This window comes from Temnothorax nylanderi, unplaced genomic scaffold (genome assembly GCF_030848795.1).
Source record: "Temnothorax nylanderi isolate EJ_2023f unplaced genomic scaffold, tnyl_v1.0 TNYL_tig0007_pilon, whole genome shotgun sequence".
Taxonomy (NCBI): Eukaryota; Metazoa; Arthropoda; class Insecta; order Hymenoptera; family Formicidae; genus Temnothorax; species Temnothorax nylanderi.
The window spans coordinates 1,836,480-1,857,445 of NW_027249069.1; the positions used below are offsets into that span (position 1 = coordinate 1,836,480).

Below are 20,966 nucleotides of genomic sequence, written 5' to 3' on the forward strand. Positions count from 1 at the left end.
TTGCGTTCGTCTCCTTTATTCGGCACTTTGAGCGACATCATTCATTACAGCGATTATTATCCTAGTCATTGCGATCATGACAAATATACTGTGATAACATTAGAGACTATCATTAATGCGAATGATTTACTACGACGAAAAATATCTAAAACAAATATCAGGTGAAATTCCGAAAAGGTCTCCGATTATCATGAGATTTAGTAAAAATGTCTTTTAAATGAGTATATTGTGCGTGGAAAGATTTTTAATGTTGATTAAAGCAAATGTTTAAATCCAGGAGCGCTTCACGAATTTTGTATTTTTTTACGCAAAACATTTATATTTAGATGTTATCTTGACAAAACTTTATTTGAATTAATTAGATTCCTTTCGAATATATCCCGAATGTAAGTCTCGACGTTTGAGATATGTTCATCAAATTTCGTGAAAATCGGAAGGAAAGTCTTTCCGGAATTTCGTTGCAAATATCGGACGTCAATGCTTATTTTTTTCTGTCGATCTTAATGATGAACAATTCTTATATCAAGGCGAGCTTATGTGACTAAACTTGTACATTAGCTGACCGTGTCCGCTAAAAAGATTCAAGGAGCTGATCGTAAACTTTTTTTTGCTTTTCCAAATTTCATTTAGGTTCACTAAATTATATTTTCGAAAGATTTTGTGGATTTTCAACGGATCTGTTTTAAAATCTTGATCTTCCAGCTTCAGAAAAAAATTGTGATTATTGAATCAAAGAAGGATTGGATTCAATATCATAGCTGATTTTGTTATCGGGAATAACTTTAGATATAAATATTTTCAAGAGCATCGGAATCCAGGAGTCCACTAAAATTAAAGCGATTTAGAAATTTTTTCGCGTTGAATCCTTCTTGACATATATTCTCGGCGCGGTCAGGCCAATGGCATTCTCTTTATCTTACGCTTTGGCACATAATTCACATTGCACAATATATCGATTGCGTAATTTATCCGAAGATGAATACATTTGTCGTATACACTACTAGTATAAAAAGCGCTTTTAAGCGCTTTTTTCTCGAAACCGGTTTCAGCGGTTCGAATTTTCAATTAATTCATAAGTTAGTGCTGTCGACTGTTGCTGTTTTCGCTGTTGCGAATAATTTTAGATATAAATTTCTTCGAGAGCATCGGAATTCAGGCCGACTCTAAAATTAAAGTGATTTAGACATTTTTTCGCGTTGAATCCTCCTCGACGTATCATTCTCTTTATATCTTTACGCTTTGGCACATAATTCACGTTGCTCAATATATCGATTGCGTAAATTATTCGAAGATGAGTACACTTGTCGTATATATTAACTTATTATTAACTACTTATTAACAGTATATCGTGTAATACATGACATAGGTATAAACGTGTACATTACAAAGGGTATTTCTTACAAAAGCTCCGATGGTCGCATACGCACGCGATCGAGGAAATGCTTAAGTCTCCGGAGAAAAAAGATATATACAGGTGGCATATATATAAATATCGTGGGTTACCTCATACGCAAACATGAAAAATATCACAGAAATGATAAAACGTTACGGAATCCAAGTAGCAGAGTGACGTTTATTAGACGTCATTTTATCCTTTGGCATCACTTTGCTTGAGAAGTTTAAATATTATACGAATTTTAGTAAAGAAAACGAATTCACAGTGAAGCGTCAAGTATTTCATAAGAGTTACTTGATATTACTATTAATTAATTAATTAATTTTAATACCTTATTAATGTTTGCAATAGACTAGAGTTAATGGTTAATCCTGCAAGAGGTGGAGAAATGTTTAGAAGAAAAGAACGCGCGTCGTGCGATCATCGAATCATGAATTAATTATTCTACCTTAAGGAATTAAGTACCACTATGAAGGACTTTCATTGAGTTCTTCACGAGTCGATTTTAAGTCTCGAATGCTCGTCTTCTTAAATTTAATAATACTGATGCAGGTATTCGATGTTCATCTCGCTCCGCTATATTTTACATCGCGCACGTCTTACAAAAGTGCGCGTCTTACAAAAGTCTACAGTCTAAAGATGCGCGATTCGAGTATGAATTAAGTCTCACTCATTTTAAGTAACTACGATCATCTTTGTGCTAGTTCCTAAGATTTAATGCTTATTTTACAATAGAAAGGTATAAATCAGCGAGAGAATGGCATTTAGAAACTATATCATCTCCCGCAAGTTTCTTGGCTTTATCTTTACGTTATTTTTGCTCGACAAATATTAACAAAACTGTAGCCAACTGCAAATTTCGCTAATTATTCGGCTGCTTTGTCTACGGTATAATAAATGTCTACAATACTGATAAATCTCTACCTGTGAAATTAATAGGAATAACATAACGAGAGATAAGCAAATATTTACATCACGCATAAATTTCTCGCATGTGTTCTCCAACAGGTCGGATGATGGAAAAGGTATTTTTGCTATCTAGTTCTTTTGCGATATAAAAGTGTCCCGCTATTTATATGTATCAGGTGATTACTTCTAACTCTATCGTTCGTATTCATTTCTTCATAGATACATTATTGAGCTTGAGGAGAACGTTCCTCACTAATGTAACGCAGATTAACCGCAAATAATTCGCGTTTGTAACTACACTTGTACAATATATAGTTGTGTGTTGTGCTGTACAATACTACGGAGCTAGGATATATCGCGTCGGTGGAAAAATATCGTACTTTCTTGTTGGCATATCGTAAATTTTCACGTGACACTCTCTGGACGTTCCGTTTATTATCAACGATGTGAGCTCTGCAGAGATCTGCTTTGGCGGAGCTTGCAGCGTCGCTTTCTCTCACGACCACGCTTATCGGATCGTATATCCCTTCTTTCTTCTTCTCGAACTAAGGAGAAATAGTAAATGCGTTCATTTCAATTTCTGGTAATACATATTATACTCGGCGCCATGTATAGACGTTATAAAAATTCATTTTAACATAACGCCGAATTGTGTAACGTCAGAAACGAGAGAAATCGAAAAAAAAAAGATATGTATAAATTCACTGAAATATGCTGATTTTCATAAGCATAGAATATAAGTATTTCGATTAACGTCGGAAATATAATTGATGAAAACAGTATGAGGCACTTATATTAAACATCCACGGTCATTGCAGTCATTTAGAATTATTTCGCTAATTATTCGGCTTTTGGTCAAGCTTGTCGTTTATCGTTTATGCTGTAATTGTTTGAAATTATTTCACGTGATGTACCGCTCTAAATTTTATGCCCTTCTCTTTATCGAAGAGATTTTATTGATTAAATTTTTATCGATTAAGTTTTATACGCGGAATTGTATGCTGTGAAAGGATCGTTCGAGTGCTTTTCATCCAGTTCTCTCGTCTTTGACACCGTAATTTAAGATGTTCGAATATATAAGTGTTGCATGTCTATGCTTAAGGTAATATTATGTACTAGTAATTAACTAACTCATATTGAAATTGTTACAAATGCATCGAAACCCTTTTCGATTACGCGTACGTGTATGTACATCGGGTATATACGTATCGGGTGTGCGTATGTACAAAAATTTTTAATATCTAGTATTCATTACCAATCAGCCAAGCCTCTTGGTATCTTAACAAAATCAGAGATTGGCCGCATTGGATTTTGTCTTACTTTAAGTTTAAGTGGAATGTTGCGAAGTTGGAGATGTGTGATTTACAAAATTGGTTACATCAGCTACGAGCTATTTGGTTCATTTGGTACATGGTTGTCAGTCTGAAAATTGGTAAGTGGGTCCTATGAACTATAAAACGCTGTTTCTACTCTCGCATTATATATATATATATATAGTGTAATATACAAATTCCTAATTAATTAAGAAAGTGTCATTAAGAAAGAAAGATATAGTCAAAGTAGCGTAACAAGAAATTACTTAATTGCGAAAAAGGAACGAGTTACTTCCACGTACATAAAAAATACAACAAATATCAAAAGACACGCACAACAAATAACAAAGCACACATACGCACGCATGGTAAAACGAATTGAAACGAATTCAAGCAGATTTACTTCCAAGATTACAAAATTATAATTATACCAATTGAATTCCTAACAATTCGTTGTGTAATTTCACTTAACTACGGCAAGAAACTTTAACATCTCTTTATCCAGAAATTATTCAGAAGCAAGTGAATAAAGGATATATAAATATATATGATAGAATTAAATGTGTACTGATCGACTTCAATGTACTTCTATTTTTAAGATCAATTAGCTTCACACATGTCGTATGTCCAATTCTGATAGTAATAATAACTTGCTCTTAACTTTCATAAGACTATAAAATATTTTCATTAACTTGGTTCTTCATGAATGAATATTACTCAAACTAGGAAGTGAGATGCGATAACATAATAGTAACAGAAATTGCGGCACGCAAATTATCACAAATGTATGAGTGTGTAATGCATTTTGTATCGAATCGAGTAATACAAAACTCACAGTATAAATTCTATTGACTAACATAGTGGCATATGCTGACCATCTCATCGATTGAGAGACTCAATCTCTCAATATATACATATATCTTTTTTCTGCATATATAAGTAAATTTGTGATAGTTCTAGATATAATCCATCGTACAATGAACAGAATTACAGGATTGAGCACGCCGAGTGAGTGACGGGGGCGGGTTTTATGATTGTCCTTGTTGTTTCGCGTTCTCCAAGTGTGCCTTAGAAGAGGGACGTAACAGTGGAATAGCTGATGCGAGAGATTTGTTCTATATGACAAATATAATATTCGAAAATGAAATTATACGTAATGTTCTCAATCCAAATAATCATCGTTGCTCTTATTCCTTCCATTTAGAGAAATGTTTCTCAATGCCCTTTTTTTTTTACAAAATCTCATACTCTTAATTTTACTCTCTATCTCCTATCTGAAAAAAATGATATAACTTGATGATTGAAAAAACGACGGAATCTTTTGCATCAGCTGAACGTACCGATGTCGACATTTGCATTTTAAGTGTTTGCAAGTATCGTTTTCGGTTCTGGAGATCCTAGAAAATCCGTTTTAGAACCTGCTGATCGCTTCGTCATCGGTGACGAAATAATTAGAGCTCTTTGCGGCCGTATTGTACATGCTGAAGGTGGGACTGACAATCATGCTACTCGTGTGACTGCTGAGCTCCGTTTCGTTCATCGATGAGTGCCTGCCGATGGTGGCCAGGCGCTTGTCCTTCCTTGCTAATGTCATACGGCAGTCCTCCGGCCTCAGCGGCATCGACGGGTAATTCGGCTGTCTGGCGAGCGTCGTCAACGATCGGTCGCCTGTGTCATTGAAGCTGCGCAAACGTTTGAGAGAATAACCGGAGAGAGTGTTCGATAATTCGGACCTTTTACAGTGAATATTCAATTCTTACGAGTTCACTATAAAATATTTTCAACAGCACCCCGTCGCGTTATAGAGAATTATAATATTTTCATTGTACTTCCTTTTTATATCATATAATTAATCATTTTCAATTATATACTGATTATATACGTAATTCTTCTTTATGATACTATATATATGTGCTATATATTTTTTTTAATTTATAGATTTAGAAATTTTATAATTAAGTGAAGAAGAAAGGAGACTTTGGAATTTTTGTAGTTTACAATATCATAGGAATATCTCTTTCTTTGATCCTGCAATCTTTGTATTTAATTCCCAACGCGATGGACGTAATTTTTCTTTGCAATACGAAGAGGTATAGATTTAAAAAAGTAAAGATTCTGGAATCTTTTTTTCTAATTTGCATTATTCGCTCGTTCCCTCATAGATACCTGTGATGTCGCACGATGCCTCTCTTTATCTTGCAATGCTCGTTCCCGGTCTGTCCCTCAGACGCGGTTCCGTGGGTTTTGCACGCCTCTACTCCCGCCGCTGGCACGGGGGACAGGGATCCCGGTCCGAACGAGCCGTTACTCTGTCTCCTCTCCAGAATGTTGACCAGCTCCACTGATGGTGTCGGCGAGAATGTGCTCTGAGGACTCGCGACACTAAACGCCGTCTCATGGGAGCTATGTACCGGAAGCTATGGGAAATCTATTTGAATACATACTCCAAAAGCCAAGATTGCGAGATCGCGCAGGATCTCTCTGAGGACTCCCCCCGATTTTCTCAGGGGCCTCATTCTCTGAGAATCCTCCGAATCCTCACTATTCTTATTGACGAACAATTGTGCCAAGCAATCAAACATAGGCGTAAAAATAAATGTGTAAAATTCAATTAAGTAATCTAGAAGACAAGAAAAACAGTATAAATCAACAAAGATAGAATTCATCAGCGTATTAAGATTAAATACCATGGGGAGAAGTTACGTATGGAAGATGCTGCGGGGGAATACCCGAGATTTCTCCGCGGGGGACTCTCTAAGGAACCCCCTGAGACCTCGTCATCTTTGATGGACAATCGTACCGCTGATAAATAAACAAACATACACATACGTAAAACCAATACATAGAATTTAATAAAATAACTCATACAGATAACTGAAGATACAAAACAAAATGCGCGCAAAAATGAAACGGCGGCCCGACTTGTCGCGGGGCTTCACAAAAGCGACGATTCGTGAAGGTCGTCGCTCACCTGCAGCGACGGTCTCCGCAGCGTACCGCCCTCCATGCCGACGAGCTTCACCCCCTTCACGCACTTTCTGGGACCGACGCTGGCGGGCGGATTCTCTTGAGCGTTTGCATTATACTCCATGTTGCTCCTGTCGACGATGCTGATCCGGTCGTTGTTCCGCGTCTTATCGCTGCTCGGCCCGAGCTCGCAGCCCACTTTGGCGTAGGAGGGAGCGCACGGAGCGATCGGGGTCGCCGGGATCCCGATCGACCGGGTGGGCGAGAGGATCTGGGGACCGATCGTGGGACTGCGCAGATTTCTCACCGCGAGGATTTGATCTCTGCACGCGTCGTTCTGTATCGGCAGTATCGGCGTGTACAACGGACTCGCCATGGAGACGTGCCGCGCCGGCGTCGGCACCGCGCTACGCAGATTCTGCTGACTCGGCATATTGTGGTTCGCACGTGGCATGATCGTCCCGATGTTCTTCACCTTCGGCGAGGCGAGATTGCTGACGATCATCGCGTCGCCGTCGCCGCGATCGGTCGCGTCCTCGTGGCCGCAGGTTCTTTCATCGTCATAAACGTATGTGCCGACGCCGTCGCAGGAATCTATGCCCGACGTCGATTTCTGAAAAGATGGGTGTGTCATCGATTGACTGAAAGTTTGAAGCGAAGGACAGTTAACTTGCAATTCGCAATTACCGAAGATGAATCCATGAGAGCGGCGCCGGAGCTGCTTTGCACAACGCCCGACGATTCTTTGGACTTCCCGGGCGAGTAGATATTCAGCACGTCGCAGCATTGCGGAAAGTATCCTTTTCCGAGCAGGGTTCTGGCGAGGAAACTGGTGAAGAGCTGAGTGAAGAGGGCGATTATCATGACGGCGGTGCGAAAGGGGAACTTCTGAGTGCGCGTCCTCTTATCGTAGAAAGGATATTCGATCAGCGGGAGTATGCCGAGGCCTCTTTCACCGCCTGAAAGCATTCACGCGTTTACTTATGAAATCCTAGTAGATTTCTAGAGGATATTTCAATTATCTGAGAAGACGTTTTTACGCTTAAAATTAAAAGGATTTGAAAGAAATATTAAAAAGATTGCAAGAAGTTAAGAATGTTTTTCGATCCTTTAAGTAATTAAGCAATAAAAATTCAAAATGTATCTAAAAGATATAAACGATAGAACAAAGAGAGAGAGAGAGAGAGAGAGAGAGAGAGAGAGAGAGAGAGAGAGAGAGAGAGAGAGAGAAGGGTCTTTAAGCATTGTGTGACATTTCTTATTTGTTGTTGTGTTATCTTATTTGAGTGATAATGTTTGATAATTAAGAATTGTAACTAACCACCGAGACGCAGGACGATAGCGATGAAATAGCCCGCCAGACAGCCATAAGTATCCACCATAGTAGGCCAATGAATAACGGCTAATAATTGCGGAAACAGAACGACGTAGACGAGATCGGAGCACAAGTACCTTCGAACAAAAGTGCGATGTATTTTAGTACATCGATCGTTACAATTATTAGATCTAAAATTCGTAATTGACAAGCGGACTAATTTTTCGAATAGGCACTTAAAGTAATGTAAAAAAATAAAAACAGAAAATTAAGAAAAGAACGAAGTTGTTGAGTGAAAAAGATGCAGCTGAAAAATTTTCTACCGATTATTATCTTAAAAATAATTTAATCTTTTTTCAAATGCGCTCGGACGCCAAGTCATTGCGAAAATTATTGAGACATAGTAGATACATAGCGTAAGTAGATCATCCCATAAAAAAAATGAAGAGAAACGTGTTTACTTACGAAAGGTAGTAAACGCTGCTGACCGTGAGGGCGACGAGAGTGGACAGGATAGAAACCGCGATTACGGAAATTCTCAGGACCCAGTTTAGCTCACGCTCGGACGCCTGTAACGAAAACGAGGCTTCAATGACGTTTGTTGGCGCCAATCGTTTGTCGGTTAATCAGCGTAAGTTACGCTTACTTTTGGCCGTATCGTGAGTTTGTAGACATTCCTGGTAAACATGGAGCTGCTGGCGAGTATACTGGAGTCCGCCGAGGACATCACTGCCGCCGAGATCGCCCCGAGACCTTCGGAGATTAACGCATTTGCAAAAAGTGAATTTGAATGTTCCTCTTACGATCGGAGAGAGAGAGAGAGAGCGGAAGTAATTTGAGGATGTACCAGGACCTACCAACGAAAGACATCCATTGGGGCGTGAGATACCGCAGGACCATCGGCAACGCGGCGTTTCCGTCGTCCGTGGTGAACGTTCCGTTGTAGCCCGGGACCATGGACCAGTCGGTGGCACGTGCGACCACCCCGATTAAAGCCGATGGTACCGCGAGTATCAGGCAACCGAACATCGAGACGATTGATAGAGTCGTTGCAACGGAAGTGCTCTTGATACTCAGGATTCGTTGAAAGTAACCCTGAAGAAGAGGAAGAATGTATAAACAGCGTGTCAAATTTTTTCTACAACACTAAATTACCTTCTAATAAATAAGTAAAATAAACAAAGATTATCTATAATTATTTATATAGTAATTTTCTTAAATTGTGACACGATATGTTTTTTGCAATAGTAGCGTAAGGCTCTAAGCTGCAGTTTGTTCCGTTTCAAGTCTCTCAAACGAATAATCTTTCGGATATATGTATATACAATTTGAGCTTCAACGTCGTTTACAAGTCACAGAAGAATCAAGTTATACCTGCCAAGGTATACCGCCGAACACCAGCAGCAGCATACCGTCCACCCACTCGCCCAGGTCCTCATTCTTCACGTGTCCCAGCCAGTCCTTCGTGGTCAGATTGTTTTCGAACGACACCGCGGGGTGCACCATGGAAAACGGCGCCGCTATCGCCAAGCCCACCAGGATGCACAGCAGTTGCAGCGCGTCGGTGCACGCCACGGAATACAGCCCGCCGAAGACCGTGTATCTGAAAAGCACATTTCGATGATTTCGATGATTTCGATTTTCGCGTTTCTCGTCTCGCTTGTAATTCGGTCTCGCCAAGTTACGTGTATCGAGCGTCATCCTGGGCTGGTATTCCTTTAGGATCTTTCTTATTTAAGGTCTTAACCTTTAAGTACACGCGTTATTTTTAGTTACGTATAATAGTCACAGGTAGGATCTGCAGCGCAGTATAAGTCAATAAGTAGGTCCACTCCGTGTCGGCACTTTTGATCTGAAGTGAAATGGTTCACCATGATGTTGAGTGTGAAAATCGTATGTCTGTCTCCTTCTCCATCGTTCCGGGAGAAGGACAGACATACGATCTTTCTCCTTCTCCATTTTATTGACCGCCATATTGTTTAGTGTGCAAAAACCATTTCACGGATTTTCGCCTGAGTGAATAATTTGGCCGTATTGTCCTCTGAAAAGAGGCAGGAGCCAATAAACGTAAGAAGAAGAAGAAGAAGAAGAACGTAAGAAGAAGAAGGCCTGAGTGAATATACCATATCTGCTTATACCGTGTCTGCAGGGATCCCCACAAGTTTTTTTGTTTTATCTAAAAGTAATGTAAGAAATGTAAGTTTTTTTAGAGTACATAATAATAAATAAAACACAACTGATATCTCGCATAACTGAGAAAATACGTAAAAAAAATAGTGCTTGAGGTCCAACCAGACCTCGCCCGTGCAGTTAAAGGTTAAATACAATCTCAAGATATATTATGAATCAATTACGAAGCTGTATTAGCATTTTAAGATTATACTCAAGACTTGAAATAAGAACGGACGGATACGGGATCCTCTGTCTCTGTTAAAAGCGTTATCCTCTTACATGGCTGCCAAGAGCGCGGACGCGCAAACACTGATGTTCGGATCGACGCCGGCGACGACCGCCAGCGAGCTTCCCAGCGCTCTCAGGACGGCGCCGCACCAGAATAGATCGCCGCAGAGCGCCGGAAGGAAGAGCAAGCCTCCGACGCCCGCGCCGTATCGTTCTTGAAAGGGATCCAGCATCGTCACGTACTCGGCCTTCCTCATCGGGCGCACGAAGAGCAGGGCACCTGCGATAATTCGTCGTTTGGTAAGGTGACGTTTATCAAAATGATTGAGCGCGGAAAGAGCGAGGTCGGACTCGATAGATGATGTAAAGGAAGATGTGAAAAATTAAGAGGAAGGGCTCACTTGCGATTTAATTATTCAAGAACCAGTTCCATTTTTGCGATCGTTATAGTCGCGATATATTTTCTGTTTTAAAGTATCTTTTTTTGACATTTCCAGCGAATTGGGTTTACGGAGGCCAAATCGGGAGATCGTGCGACGTACCGAAAATCAGGCTGAGGCTGTACCCGATGGGCACTTGACACCAGGCTAGACCCCTCGTGAACATGGCCTCGGCGGTCCCGTTGACGAAGGCTCCTCCGACCCATGTCGCTGCACATATACAGCGGTGAGTCGCAAAAATATTCATATCCCTTCAATTGTTGACTTCACAAATTGATATTCTTTTAGAAGAAATTACGGAATTTTTATCGATAAGAATATATACGTTGGTTGTATTAATTAAACCTTTTCATTCTCATGTATTGCGACAACTGTCGGGATTTGCTACGTCAACAATAAAGTACGTCGGCAGAATTTTTTCCGCGTAAGCTGCACACGTTTAAATAGCGAAGCGAATGCATGGTAAATTATTCCTATCTCGTTGTCCGTTTATACGAAGAACGGGAGGGAAATGGGAAAGATAAACGAATTGGGTGGGACAGAGGAGGAGGGATGGGGGTGTGCTTGACATCGCGTTTTTCTACGGATGCATATCGCGGAGTGGTCATTACGGTAATGGAGAATGCAAAGATATATTCATTGCAGGGGAGACCAATGAGAAAATTTGAAACGGTCGAGTGAAAACGAGATTATCAGGTGCGCGAGTAGGTAGTCCGTAAAAAGCAAAGTGGATCAGAAGAAAACGAGACAAAATCCACTTCAAAGTTATAAAACGTCTTTCTTCTCGAAAATTGGGACTAGATTAAAAATAGTGAAGCCCGGAAACATATCGGAGAGCGCGGAGCGAGAATTAATTTTGAATAAGACAAGCAAAGGTGCAACCAATGTTCCCTTTTACGGCGTTACACTTTACAATGCAAGGCGGTTGACACATGTCGATATCGGGGTCGTGCTTTTTGCGAGATAATTTCGTAGAGTCTGACGGATATAACGAACTTGGAAAAGAGGCGGCTTCGGGCGCGGCAACTCGCGACAGATTATCAGCTCCGCGGAGTGAGTTCAATGCCTGCAGAAACTAACGTCTGCGCCGCAGCAATTTTTTAAAGTTATAGGATTTTCCATCCATGAAATCGGGAATTAATTTTCAGTAATATCTTTATGCGTTTTTTTTAAGCGGTACAAAAAGATGGCAACGACATATCAAACGTCGAGAATGAAGAAAATGTACAAAATAATAGCACGTAATCTCAAATTCCCGTTGAGCAAAAATTGACTTCGAATCAGTCGTAGAGGAACCCGTAGATAGAGCTTGTAGGCATAATTTTTCATCGTTCTCTAATAATATCCATAATTTCAACGTCATGTAGATTGATCCTTGACCTTTCGAAACGTTCCGAAGCAGGAAATCCACATAATAGGTCTATGTTCATTATAATCGAGGTCACGCGCGTGGTGCGATAAATAGACGCAGAACTCTTGTCGTAACAAATTTCGTTCATTTTTACATGAGCGAGAGCATTAAGCTTTCGGGAAAAAAATCAGGCAGGAAAATTCTTCTATTTTAATTAACGCAAAGCCGGTTTTGCCTCAATATCCGAACGCGGAATTGTCATCGGACGCGCAACGCGTAACGAAACGATCTTACAAAATTTATTTGCTAGTTTTATTACTTCAGCTTTACATGCCAGGAAGGGACTTGGTTTACAATTCATCTTATCCACACTCATCCATCCTTACCTTGCGCACCTATTAATTCTTACAAAATTTATTTATTTTTTCCTTCTATTTGTGAAGATCCTTGGGGTGACAATTACCGATAAGGGTGAGGACGCCGAGCAGGGGGCCGAGGCGTCGGTTCGCCAGCATCATGTCATCCTGCAGGTGGCCCTGCGTGGCCTGCCTTCTCTTGAACGCCGCAGCCCATATGCCGACGGCCAGCACCGCGATGTAAAACACAATCACGCCGATTACGCCCGTCACGTACACCCCCATCCTCCTCGCCGCACCGTACGTGTTCTCGTCCGCTTCCGGATGTGAGCTCTGCAACTGAATGATTGATAGTAAGAGCAGCGTAATAACTAGCGTCGCTAAACGTCTACAGAGAGTCGCAAAAGTCGTATTCCCCCCCCCCCCCCGAACGTATTGACTTAATTTGATCAATCTGATTCAATTATCGGTGGTCCCATTTCTGGAAGAGGGTATTACGGGATCTCTATCGACAAGAACGTATTTCAAATTAAGCTCTCAACGGATACCGGCTATATCGAGAAATAATTTAATAGTTCTTTGCGTATTCGACACTTTTGATACGCTTTGCTAATTAGAGGCTCCCCTCTCGAGCTTCCCGATTATTGTACTCCTACTTTTTGAAACTCCTTGTTAGAATTATTTACTTATCGAAATTTACAGTAGCTCCTAATAAGGGTCGTTTGATGCTAGATTCTTTTATTTCTTTCAATAGCTCTTTACGAGCAATTTTAAAGAAGCATTCAAGATGTTCCTCGTCATTGGTCACAACATAGAACTATGTAACACAATAACAGCGCTGTAATGGTTAACAACCGGATGTACGTTGTTAATAGTATTTGTCATACGAGATTATATGTGTATCGTGACAAGTTTGACGCGCGTTTCGTGTAATATCCAATACGACTGAATATTTTATTATTATCGTACATCTCCGAGTGCTTCCCTTAACGGTATAATGTTTAACAAGTCTAATAATGGGACTATTACATTTGTCCGGCAATAGAGCAGCACGAAGGTACACACGGATTAATCGGATGTAAAGCCGCGCTCTCGCGATCGATACCGCGTTAATTATTCCGTCTCCTTGATTAACATTTGCCGTACACAGATAAGCCCGCGTAGGTACCGTCTCCGCTCGTTAGTCGATACAAGGAGCGTCTGGCCTTTGATATTTAAAAGTTGATATCCACCGTGGACCTTCGACAGAAAGTCAACGCGTCCCGAGAGAAGAGAACATTAATATTATCGGAAATATTAATTTACATGACGTATCACGTTACGTTAGCACACTGTTACTGTTCTGACCGCGTAAAACCGTCAAAAGAGATTCGATTTCATGTAGAAGCGTGTAGATGAACATATATACTTCAATATACTTTTCTTCTGTAAAAAAAATATAGTGTTATACATATCTGTACCCTAAAGAATCGTATTTCCAGATCTTGTCAAAATTAGAGTTAATATATATCAGGAGTTTAAATTATATAATGATAAAGGATCTTATGTCTATTATTACTAGTTCCCAAGACACAATGTTCAGAAAAAGTCGTATTAGAAATTTTCATAGAGACAATGAGCTTTAAATCCTGTTTTCTCTAAATTTCTAATAATGGAGATACGATTTTTCACCTCTAAGGTACAGATATATATAATATATGACCCAAGTTGCATGACGTAAATATGACGTAAAAAAATGACGTAATGACGTCTACCAGACGTCACTATGTCTCTTAACGTCACCTCGCTACTTTGGAACGCAGGAAACTTAATCGATCTTTTAAGGTCAAATTTTACGGGACGATCAATATGATCTCTCTCCAAAGAAAGATCGCATGAAAAGTTACGCGACGCCGAGTTACACGTATCCTCCGATGTCGAGAGAGCTCTTTTAGCCGCGCGCGGCAGCTCCTGTGACCGATGACATACAGGTTGACATTTATACTATTGAACACATTTCGCGGGAGTCTGCGCCGAGAGAGGCGCGCGGCCCGTCGCGCGGAGAGAAGCTAATCGAGCGCGACACGGCAATCGTATAACGCGGTTTAAAATTCAAGTGTGCCCCAGATATCGGACTAGGATGGGTCGTGTAGGGTCGTGACCCGGGCTGAAGCGCGGCGCACCGCGGAGTCACGTATAAAGTTCAGTCGAATTCCGTGACGGTCCTGCATTATTAACTTGCGCTTAGAGACGGCGCTCGCTCCCCGGAGCGAGAGAAGCTGACGTTGACGGACAGCTGGAGTGCGCGCACACGTGTACGGAAGAACTTATTCGCACGCGTGCACGAACGCGCGCGGAACATGAGCGGGCTGCTCAATGAGAGAGGAAAGAAAGAGAGAGAGAGAGAGAGAGAGAGAGAGAGAGAGAGAGAGAGAGAGAGAGAGAGAGAGAGAGAGAGAGAGAGAGAGAGAGCGAAAGATATATATTTCTGTTCGCGATATTCGCTGAAGCTATCTCCGGCGGGGTAAGCGAATTTTTAAGTACGAGATGTCGAGGGATCGATGTCAACCCCTAAGTACGTGCCGGATGTTCGTGACGTTTCTATCTCTCGCAAAATTTTCACGCAAAATTTAGACGGTATTATCGCGAACGTTTGAACCGAATTAAATTGAAACGCGCGTGTCGGATGCTCCTTACAATTCCGGCGTAAATAAAAACCGTTTGGAGATTAAATTATTAAAGTTGCCGCGTATACGTTCACGCATACGAGACGAGCGTTTGTTCCTCGTTTCTCGCAGTTCGAAAACTATCGGCACGTTCTCTTTTAAAACGCGCCTTTAAAGTGAGCTTTTACGTATACGCTCGCGCACGTGGACAGTTTTAGAATACAACCGCGTCAATTGATGATCCATTTAACATCCGCGCTATATAGAGACATATAGCACGGTTATATACTTAAACTTCAATAATCGATAAACACGCCTGATTGCAGCGACATTTTTTACTCCAAAATTGTATCTGACGGTAGGAATAAAATAAAAAGAAAAAAAATTAGCGAGGAAAAGGGTCTCGAATTCAAGAGTGTAATATTCTTCACTTTAATTTAGAATTCATATTTCATGCAATAAAAATATATTGGACCGTTAATCATTCTTGTGCGTTACAAATGACAATAAAATGAAGGAGTGAGGAAAGTCTGCGAATTAAGCTTCGAAGATAAAAGTGAGTTGTGAAGAAGTCACCTATTTTCGACTTGTTTTTACGTGACTTTAATAAAGCCTCCAGTTGAGTTTCAAATTTAATCGTTTGAGTTTGGAGGGTGAACGTAAAAATTTATACGAGAAAATGCCAAGCGGCGCGTCTGCCTTTCTCTCCATATCAAATAATGCCATGATAAGTAAAAATAAAATTTACTATATGTGAACTTTTTTATCCATTTTTTTTTAATTAAAAGAAAACACTTTAATTGTATAACTTAATTAAGTTCTGGAAATTGTGGTAGAGCGTATTATCAGCACGTTTGTGCCGCGACGCGATTTGGTACATTAAAAATGAACAGCGCGATTGCGCTGCGTGACACACTAAAAAACAAAACGGTTAAATTATAAAAGTAATTTAATTTAATTTAATTAAGCATTCACCCAATAAATGGCCTTCGATTAAATTTTTCGGTAAGAACAACCAACGCCAGATTGAATTTTAACTCCTTTATTTAGCAACAAATGGGCAGCTATCTCGCTTTAAAAACGCGATGCTGGTAGCGAGTAAATTTACTTCTTCGAGGTAGGAAGTAATCTTTTGTCGATAATGTGCTCACGCCTGTGGTCTCATTATCTCACCGACGCAAAAATAGAAGAACAAGCTAATACATGCTTGGTCGTGATGAAGGGTAAGCAGCCCTCAAAGGGTGTGGGAAAGCGAAGAAAAAGATGCGAGAGGCGACCGACGTTAATTTTAAAGCATCTTTCAAGGCTGAACAATTATGGAAGAATTTTTCAACAGGATATTCCCAATTGAGAATATCACGGCCGGTTATAAAGGGAAAGAATAGAGGAAGGGGGAGAGGAAAAGAGGGGGAGGGGGGAGAGAGAAAGAGAGAGATTATATTTGCTGTACCGTTGGAGAAGAAGCTCTTGAAAGGGATATAAAACTCGTCGATGTAACCGGATGAAAATATAAACGAGATAAAAATGAAGCACGAACCATCATATATCGATTTTGACTCGAGAGATGCTTAAAAATAGCGAACGAAAAATTATTATTGTGTTTATATTAAGTAACTGCAAAAATTCGATTTACTGTTACGTTAGAGATCAAGAATCTTGAAATAATTTACTCAGATAATCAGACACTCTTTCTGTCTCTTTTCCCTTTTTGTTAATCTTCTTCTAATTTTTGATAGAACTTTTATGGCTACAGAAGGATGAAACGACATTGCTTCTCAAAGCATTGAATTGCTTCTTCTGCTCTGTTATGATTGGAACGAATGATAATATGCTCAACAAATATTACAAATAATACAGCTGAAACCTTACATACATAATATATCATGTCATAAATATAGCTTGCCCGTCATTATTCTCAAGTATAATCTCAGCTTTAATATGTTTGTCAAAACACAAAGTATTTCCATTTGAATTGCAGCTGTATGGCTGCCATCTCTCCAACGATACAAGAGACATAAATACGTGTTTCTAACCGCGTCAGCTCGATTTCACAAAGGTAGAGACGGCGATAGAAAATTCAGTCAAATTTTGTCAATCGTCTAATTTTATCACACTTGTCAACAATTGTCGAGGCATCGCGTATTCTTCAATGTACGTCGATAGCCTCAAGTCTCGAAATTTACGTTAAACAGATCGATTTAGCTTTTAGGAGGTACGAAAATTACCTAAGTCCATTCACGGAATGCTAATGACACTAATTATGTTATTCGGCGAATAACATAATTAAATGTAAGAGCGTGCAGCGCGACTGCGGTCGCACAATACGATCGTCGAGCTGCGCAAAAATTCCACGTAATATCGCCGTTAGCAACACCCGCGTTATGAAATTAGAAGCGAGGTTTCTGGCGAGGCTGAAAAAGAAGCTGCGTTAGGAGCAAGCACGTTGTATACCAGGCTTCGAGAAATTGGTCGCTCGTAAATCGCTGGTAAGATTGGTCGCTGTGAAGCTTCCGCGAAAAGCGAGGACCAGCAATGATTCGTCCGGAGAGATGACCAGATGACTCTCTCTCTCTCACTTGGCTCGCCCTTGCCTCGCGGCGTACGAGTAAAATCAGCGCGCGCGCGCGCGCGGTTTATCTTTAAACACGAAAACCGGGTCGTTCGCTGCCAACTTTTCGTGCCAGTCAACAACGTCTTAACGTCGCGAACGCCAAGTAGCTGCGAATCGATCCGCACTTCACTTCGATCCTATCCTCTGATTGTGAGATAAGCGAGGAAGAGGGAAGATACTTGCTCGCGCTATCTTGTGCTTCTTTAGAACGATCTCTCTGAATAATGTCCGTTCCTACCTTCTTTTCAATGCAGATTAGCTTTAATCTCGGTTTAACTTACTTTTTATCTTTCTCTAATTCTAAGAAGTGGAAGAAGATGAAAAGTAAGTTAAACTGAGATTAAAGTTAATCAACATTGGTAGAAATGGACGTTAAGACAGTGTACAATAGCATCAGTGCGTCGGAAGTTCACCTGACAGTAAGTAGTGATAGTTCAGGAAGTATTCCCATAATAGACAATGTAATAGACGAGGTATGAGATTAAAGAATTCATTTTTATTTTTTTTAATGTAATAGCCATGTAAACGAGCCTCATCGGTTTGCATTATTTAAAGCCGTCTACGCCCAATTTCGACAATTTTCGTAAAATTGCTGTAACGTAAAAGAAAAGGTAAAAAGACGATATTGTTTATATTAATAATTCGTCATTGAAAAATACATAAAGCACCAGTTTAATTAACTTTCAATTTGGGACATTATTATCATTATTCGTAACGTTTGCAGGAAGAGATATAATATTGCAATACTATCGATATGCCATATGAATACATCTCCACGTTGTTTCGTAATAATAAAAATATTTATAAAGTGCAAGTATTGACAGAAGCTGAATTGTTCCAAATGTGTAGCGTCCAAAATCGAATTTTGTGGAATTATACGGGTGTGCATGCCTGATTGAAGTTTACAATGAGGCGTAGCACCGGGCAGGACGCTCAAAAACTGTTGAGCAAACGAGAAAAGTAGAGAGAGATAGAGAGGGAGGGAGGGTCGAAAAATTCCGAGTCGTACTACTTACCGCCGGCTACCCCAGTGAAATCGTGCAGCGCATCCCTCTCACGCGGACGTATCCATCCCGCCGCGCGTCACGATTTCCTTTCCGTCGCGACGAAAAAGTGCCCTCGCCCAAGGGAGGAAATCGGCTCCTCTCGCGGCACGCGGATACCCAGCCTCGCACGATCTCGCCGATCCGGGTGTTAGCCGTGCGACAGAGAGGGCCCAGGCAATACGACTGAGCCTCTTCTACGGATTCAGCATCCCGCACGGCTAACACGCTGGACCGCCACCACCTCGCTGGGGGTAGCGCGCGCGTCACGGACAAGGACGGAGCGCCGGTCGCGCGCGCGCGCGCGCGCGCATAATGCAGATGTACAGGGTGGTACCGACCGGAAAGTGGATGATCCCGCGATGTGGGGACACGTCGGAGATATGGGCAACTTCTTTCACTTGATAGCACCCGAAAAAAGCAATCGGCAAATAAACTGACAATCCCAGAATTTTCACCGATCAATTTCGGCAAAGTTACGGAGACCAAATTATTTGGATTGACGAAATTTTGATAGATTTGATTGAAAAGTAAATTTATCGAATGTAAAAGAAAAACGAGCACGATGGACGACGCAATTTTCGCCGACTTGAGGCTAGTCGAAATGATTGAAAGTAATAATGATAATTTCCGGACACCTTATATATGAATAAAGAGCGAGCGAGTGAAAGAGAGGTAGGACTGATCCAACTAGGGGCCATGATAAAGGGGGAGAGACGAACAAGAGAGAAGTATAAGCTCGCGACGTAGTAGGAGATAGATCTGTGTAAAGAGAGGTGGTGAGAGGCGATGTAAGGAGACGAGAGGCGATGAAGGGAAAATTGGTAAAAGTAGAGAAGGACAGTTACGCGCAGCGCAGCGGGTCAATGTTTCAGCGTGATAAACGATACAGTGTCAATGCTACGGGGCCGTAGATATCATAGAGCAGAGTGGCGATTTAAATAGATTTTAGAGCCGCCCGAACAAAACTTTATATCGTGAGGCGAGGACAGGAAAAGATATATTCGAGCGCGCGAGGGATGAATCCAAGAATATACCAAGAACGAATTGGATATCTTGAGCTTAAGACAGAGTCTTCGAGACATTCAATCGAGCGTGAATATTAATAGAAGACACGGGGAATATGGGTTAGAGTAAAAGGGAGGATTGTGAGGATCGCAAATTAGGGGAGGGGAAAATACATGGATGGATCGATGGGCTTAAATATAGACAGATAAAGAATTTTAAATATGAAGAAATTTATTTAAAAAATCCTAGAGCACATAAGATCCCTCCTGTACTATTGTTACGTCAGATAGAGAGAAAGAGAGAAAGGGTTTATTAGAAAGCAAGCGTAAAAGAATAGAAAAAGAATGACGGGTGCGGCGTCATAATAATGGAGAATTAAAATACAATCTTACATCGACCAACTCATGTGAGAGGAGAACAGAGATAAAAGACAAAAATGTGCAAAAAGGGTAGAAAGAGAGAAAGAAAGAGCGGCGCGAGGAGATGAATACAAGAGAGAGAGAGAGAGAGAGAGAGAGAGAGAGAGAGAGAGAGAGAGAGAGAGAGAGAGAGAGAGAGAGAGAGAAAGAGTGGGAAGGAGACATGTTCATGTGCGGGGGCAGCCCCCGTATTGATCTGTTCGCGCAAACTCCTGGTCCTTAGGCTCCCTCCGCGACCGACTCTCGCCCCCGCTTGTCTCCACCCTCGTCCTGTTTCATTCGTAGCTTCCAAATGCACGGTCCAGAGTCCTCTGGAGGTGCAACTATGATCCCGTTGTCTCCGTCGCTTATTTGAAATCCCAATTGACACACAATGACATTGTCAATCTTTCTCGTTGTCTCGTTCACTGTTAAATGTCAAAGGATGAAATTTAAACCAATACCTTGAGTTAAATACATCTTATTATTTTTAACCTCCCGTGTGTGTTGAATTTATTATTTTAACTTTATTGGTTTAGTTAAATTAACATTGTTTTAGATAGATTATCGACACATTGAGTAGGAGCAGTGGTGACCTATATGAAATGGTTAAGACTCAAATTGAGGATAATTTGACATTACGAATTTAACAGTGTTCGACTCCGCATACACATCGTCGTGGAAAATCTTCTGAAAATCGTCGTATCTCCGGCATCTATGATTGCGATTATCAAAATGTTAATACAACGCTATAAATTATTATCTTCTCCCTATGTAATCATTTACAGCTTCCGGATTGCGTGCCAGCCTTTCC

General features: G+C 40.8%; 1 protein-coding gene across 6 annotated transcripts; it reads right to left on the reverse strand.

Moving 5' to 3' along the window:
* LOC139781337 (high-affinity choline transporter 1) lies at positions 1 to 18,988 on the reverse strand. Of its 6 annotated transcripts, none has more exons than XR_011720510.1 (14): positions 18,720 to 18,988; positions 12,555 to 12,786; positions 10,843 to 10,950; positions 10,352 to 10,580; positions 9,275 to 9,503; positions 8,758 to 8,995; positions 8,547 to 8,653; positions 8,366 to 8,469; positions 7,907 to 8,037; positions 7,273 to 7,544; positions 6,590 to 7,198; positions 5,785 to 6,035; positions 4,959 to 5,300; positions 1 to 2,850 (listed from the first exon to the last, which is right to left on the reverse strand). XR_011720510.1 is itself a non-coding variant. In XM_071720216.1 (13 exons), the coding sequence occupies exons 2-13, from the start codon at positions 12,730 to 12,732 to the stop codon at positions 5,030 to 5,032; spliced, it is 2,727 nt and encodes a 908-aa protein (XP_071576317.1). In that variant the 5' UTR covers positions 12,733 to 12,780; positions 18,720 to 18,988; the 3' UTR covers positions 1 to 5,029. The 6 variants fall into 6 exon arrangements, 4 of the variants coding, with proteins under 4 accessions (XP_071576317.1, XP_071576310.1, XP_071576324.1 ...); XR_011720505.1 differs by having other exon boundaries at positions 1 to 4,892; XM_071720216.1 differs by having other exon boundaries at positions 1 to 5,300; positions 12,555 to 12,780.
* Between the last annotated feature and the right edge of the window lie 1,978 nt (positions 18,989 to 20,966).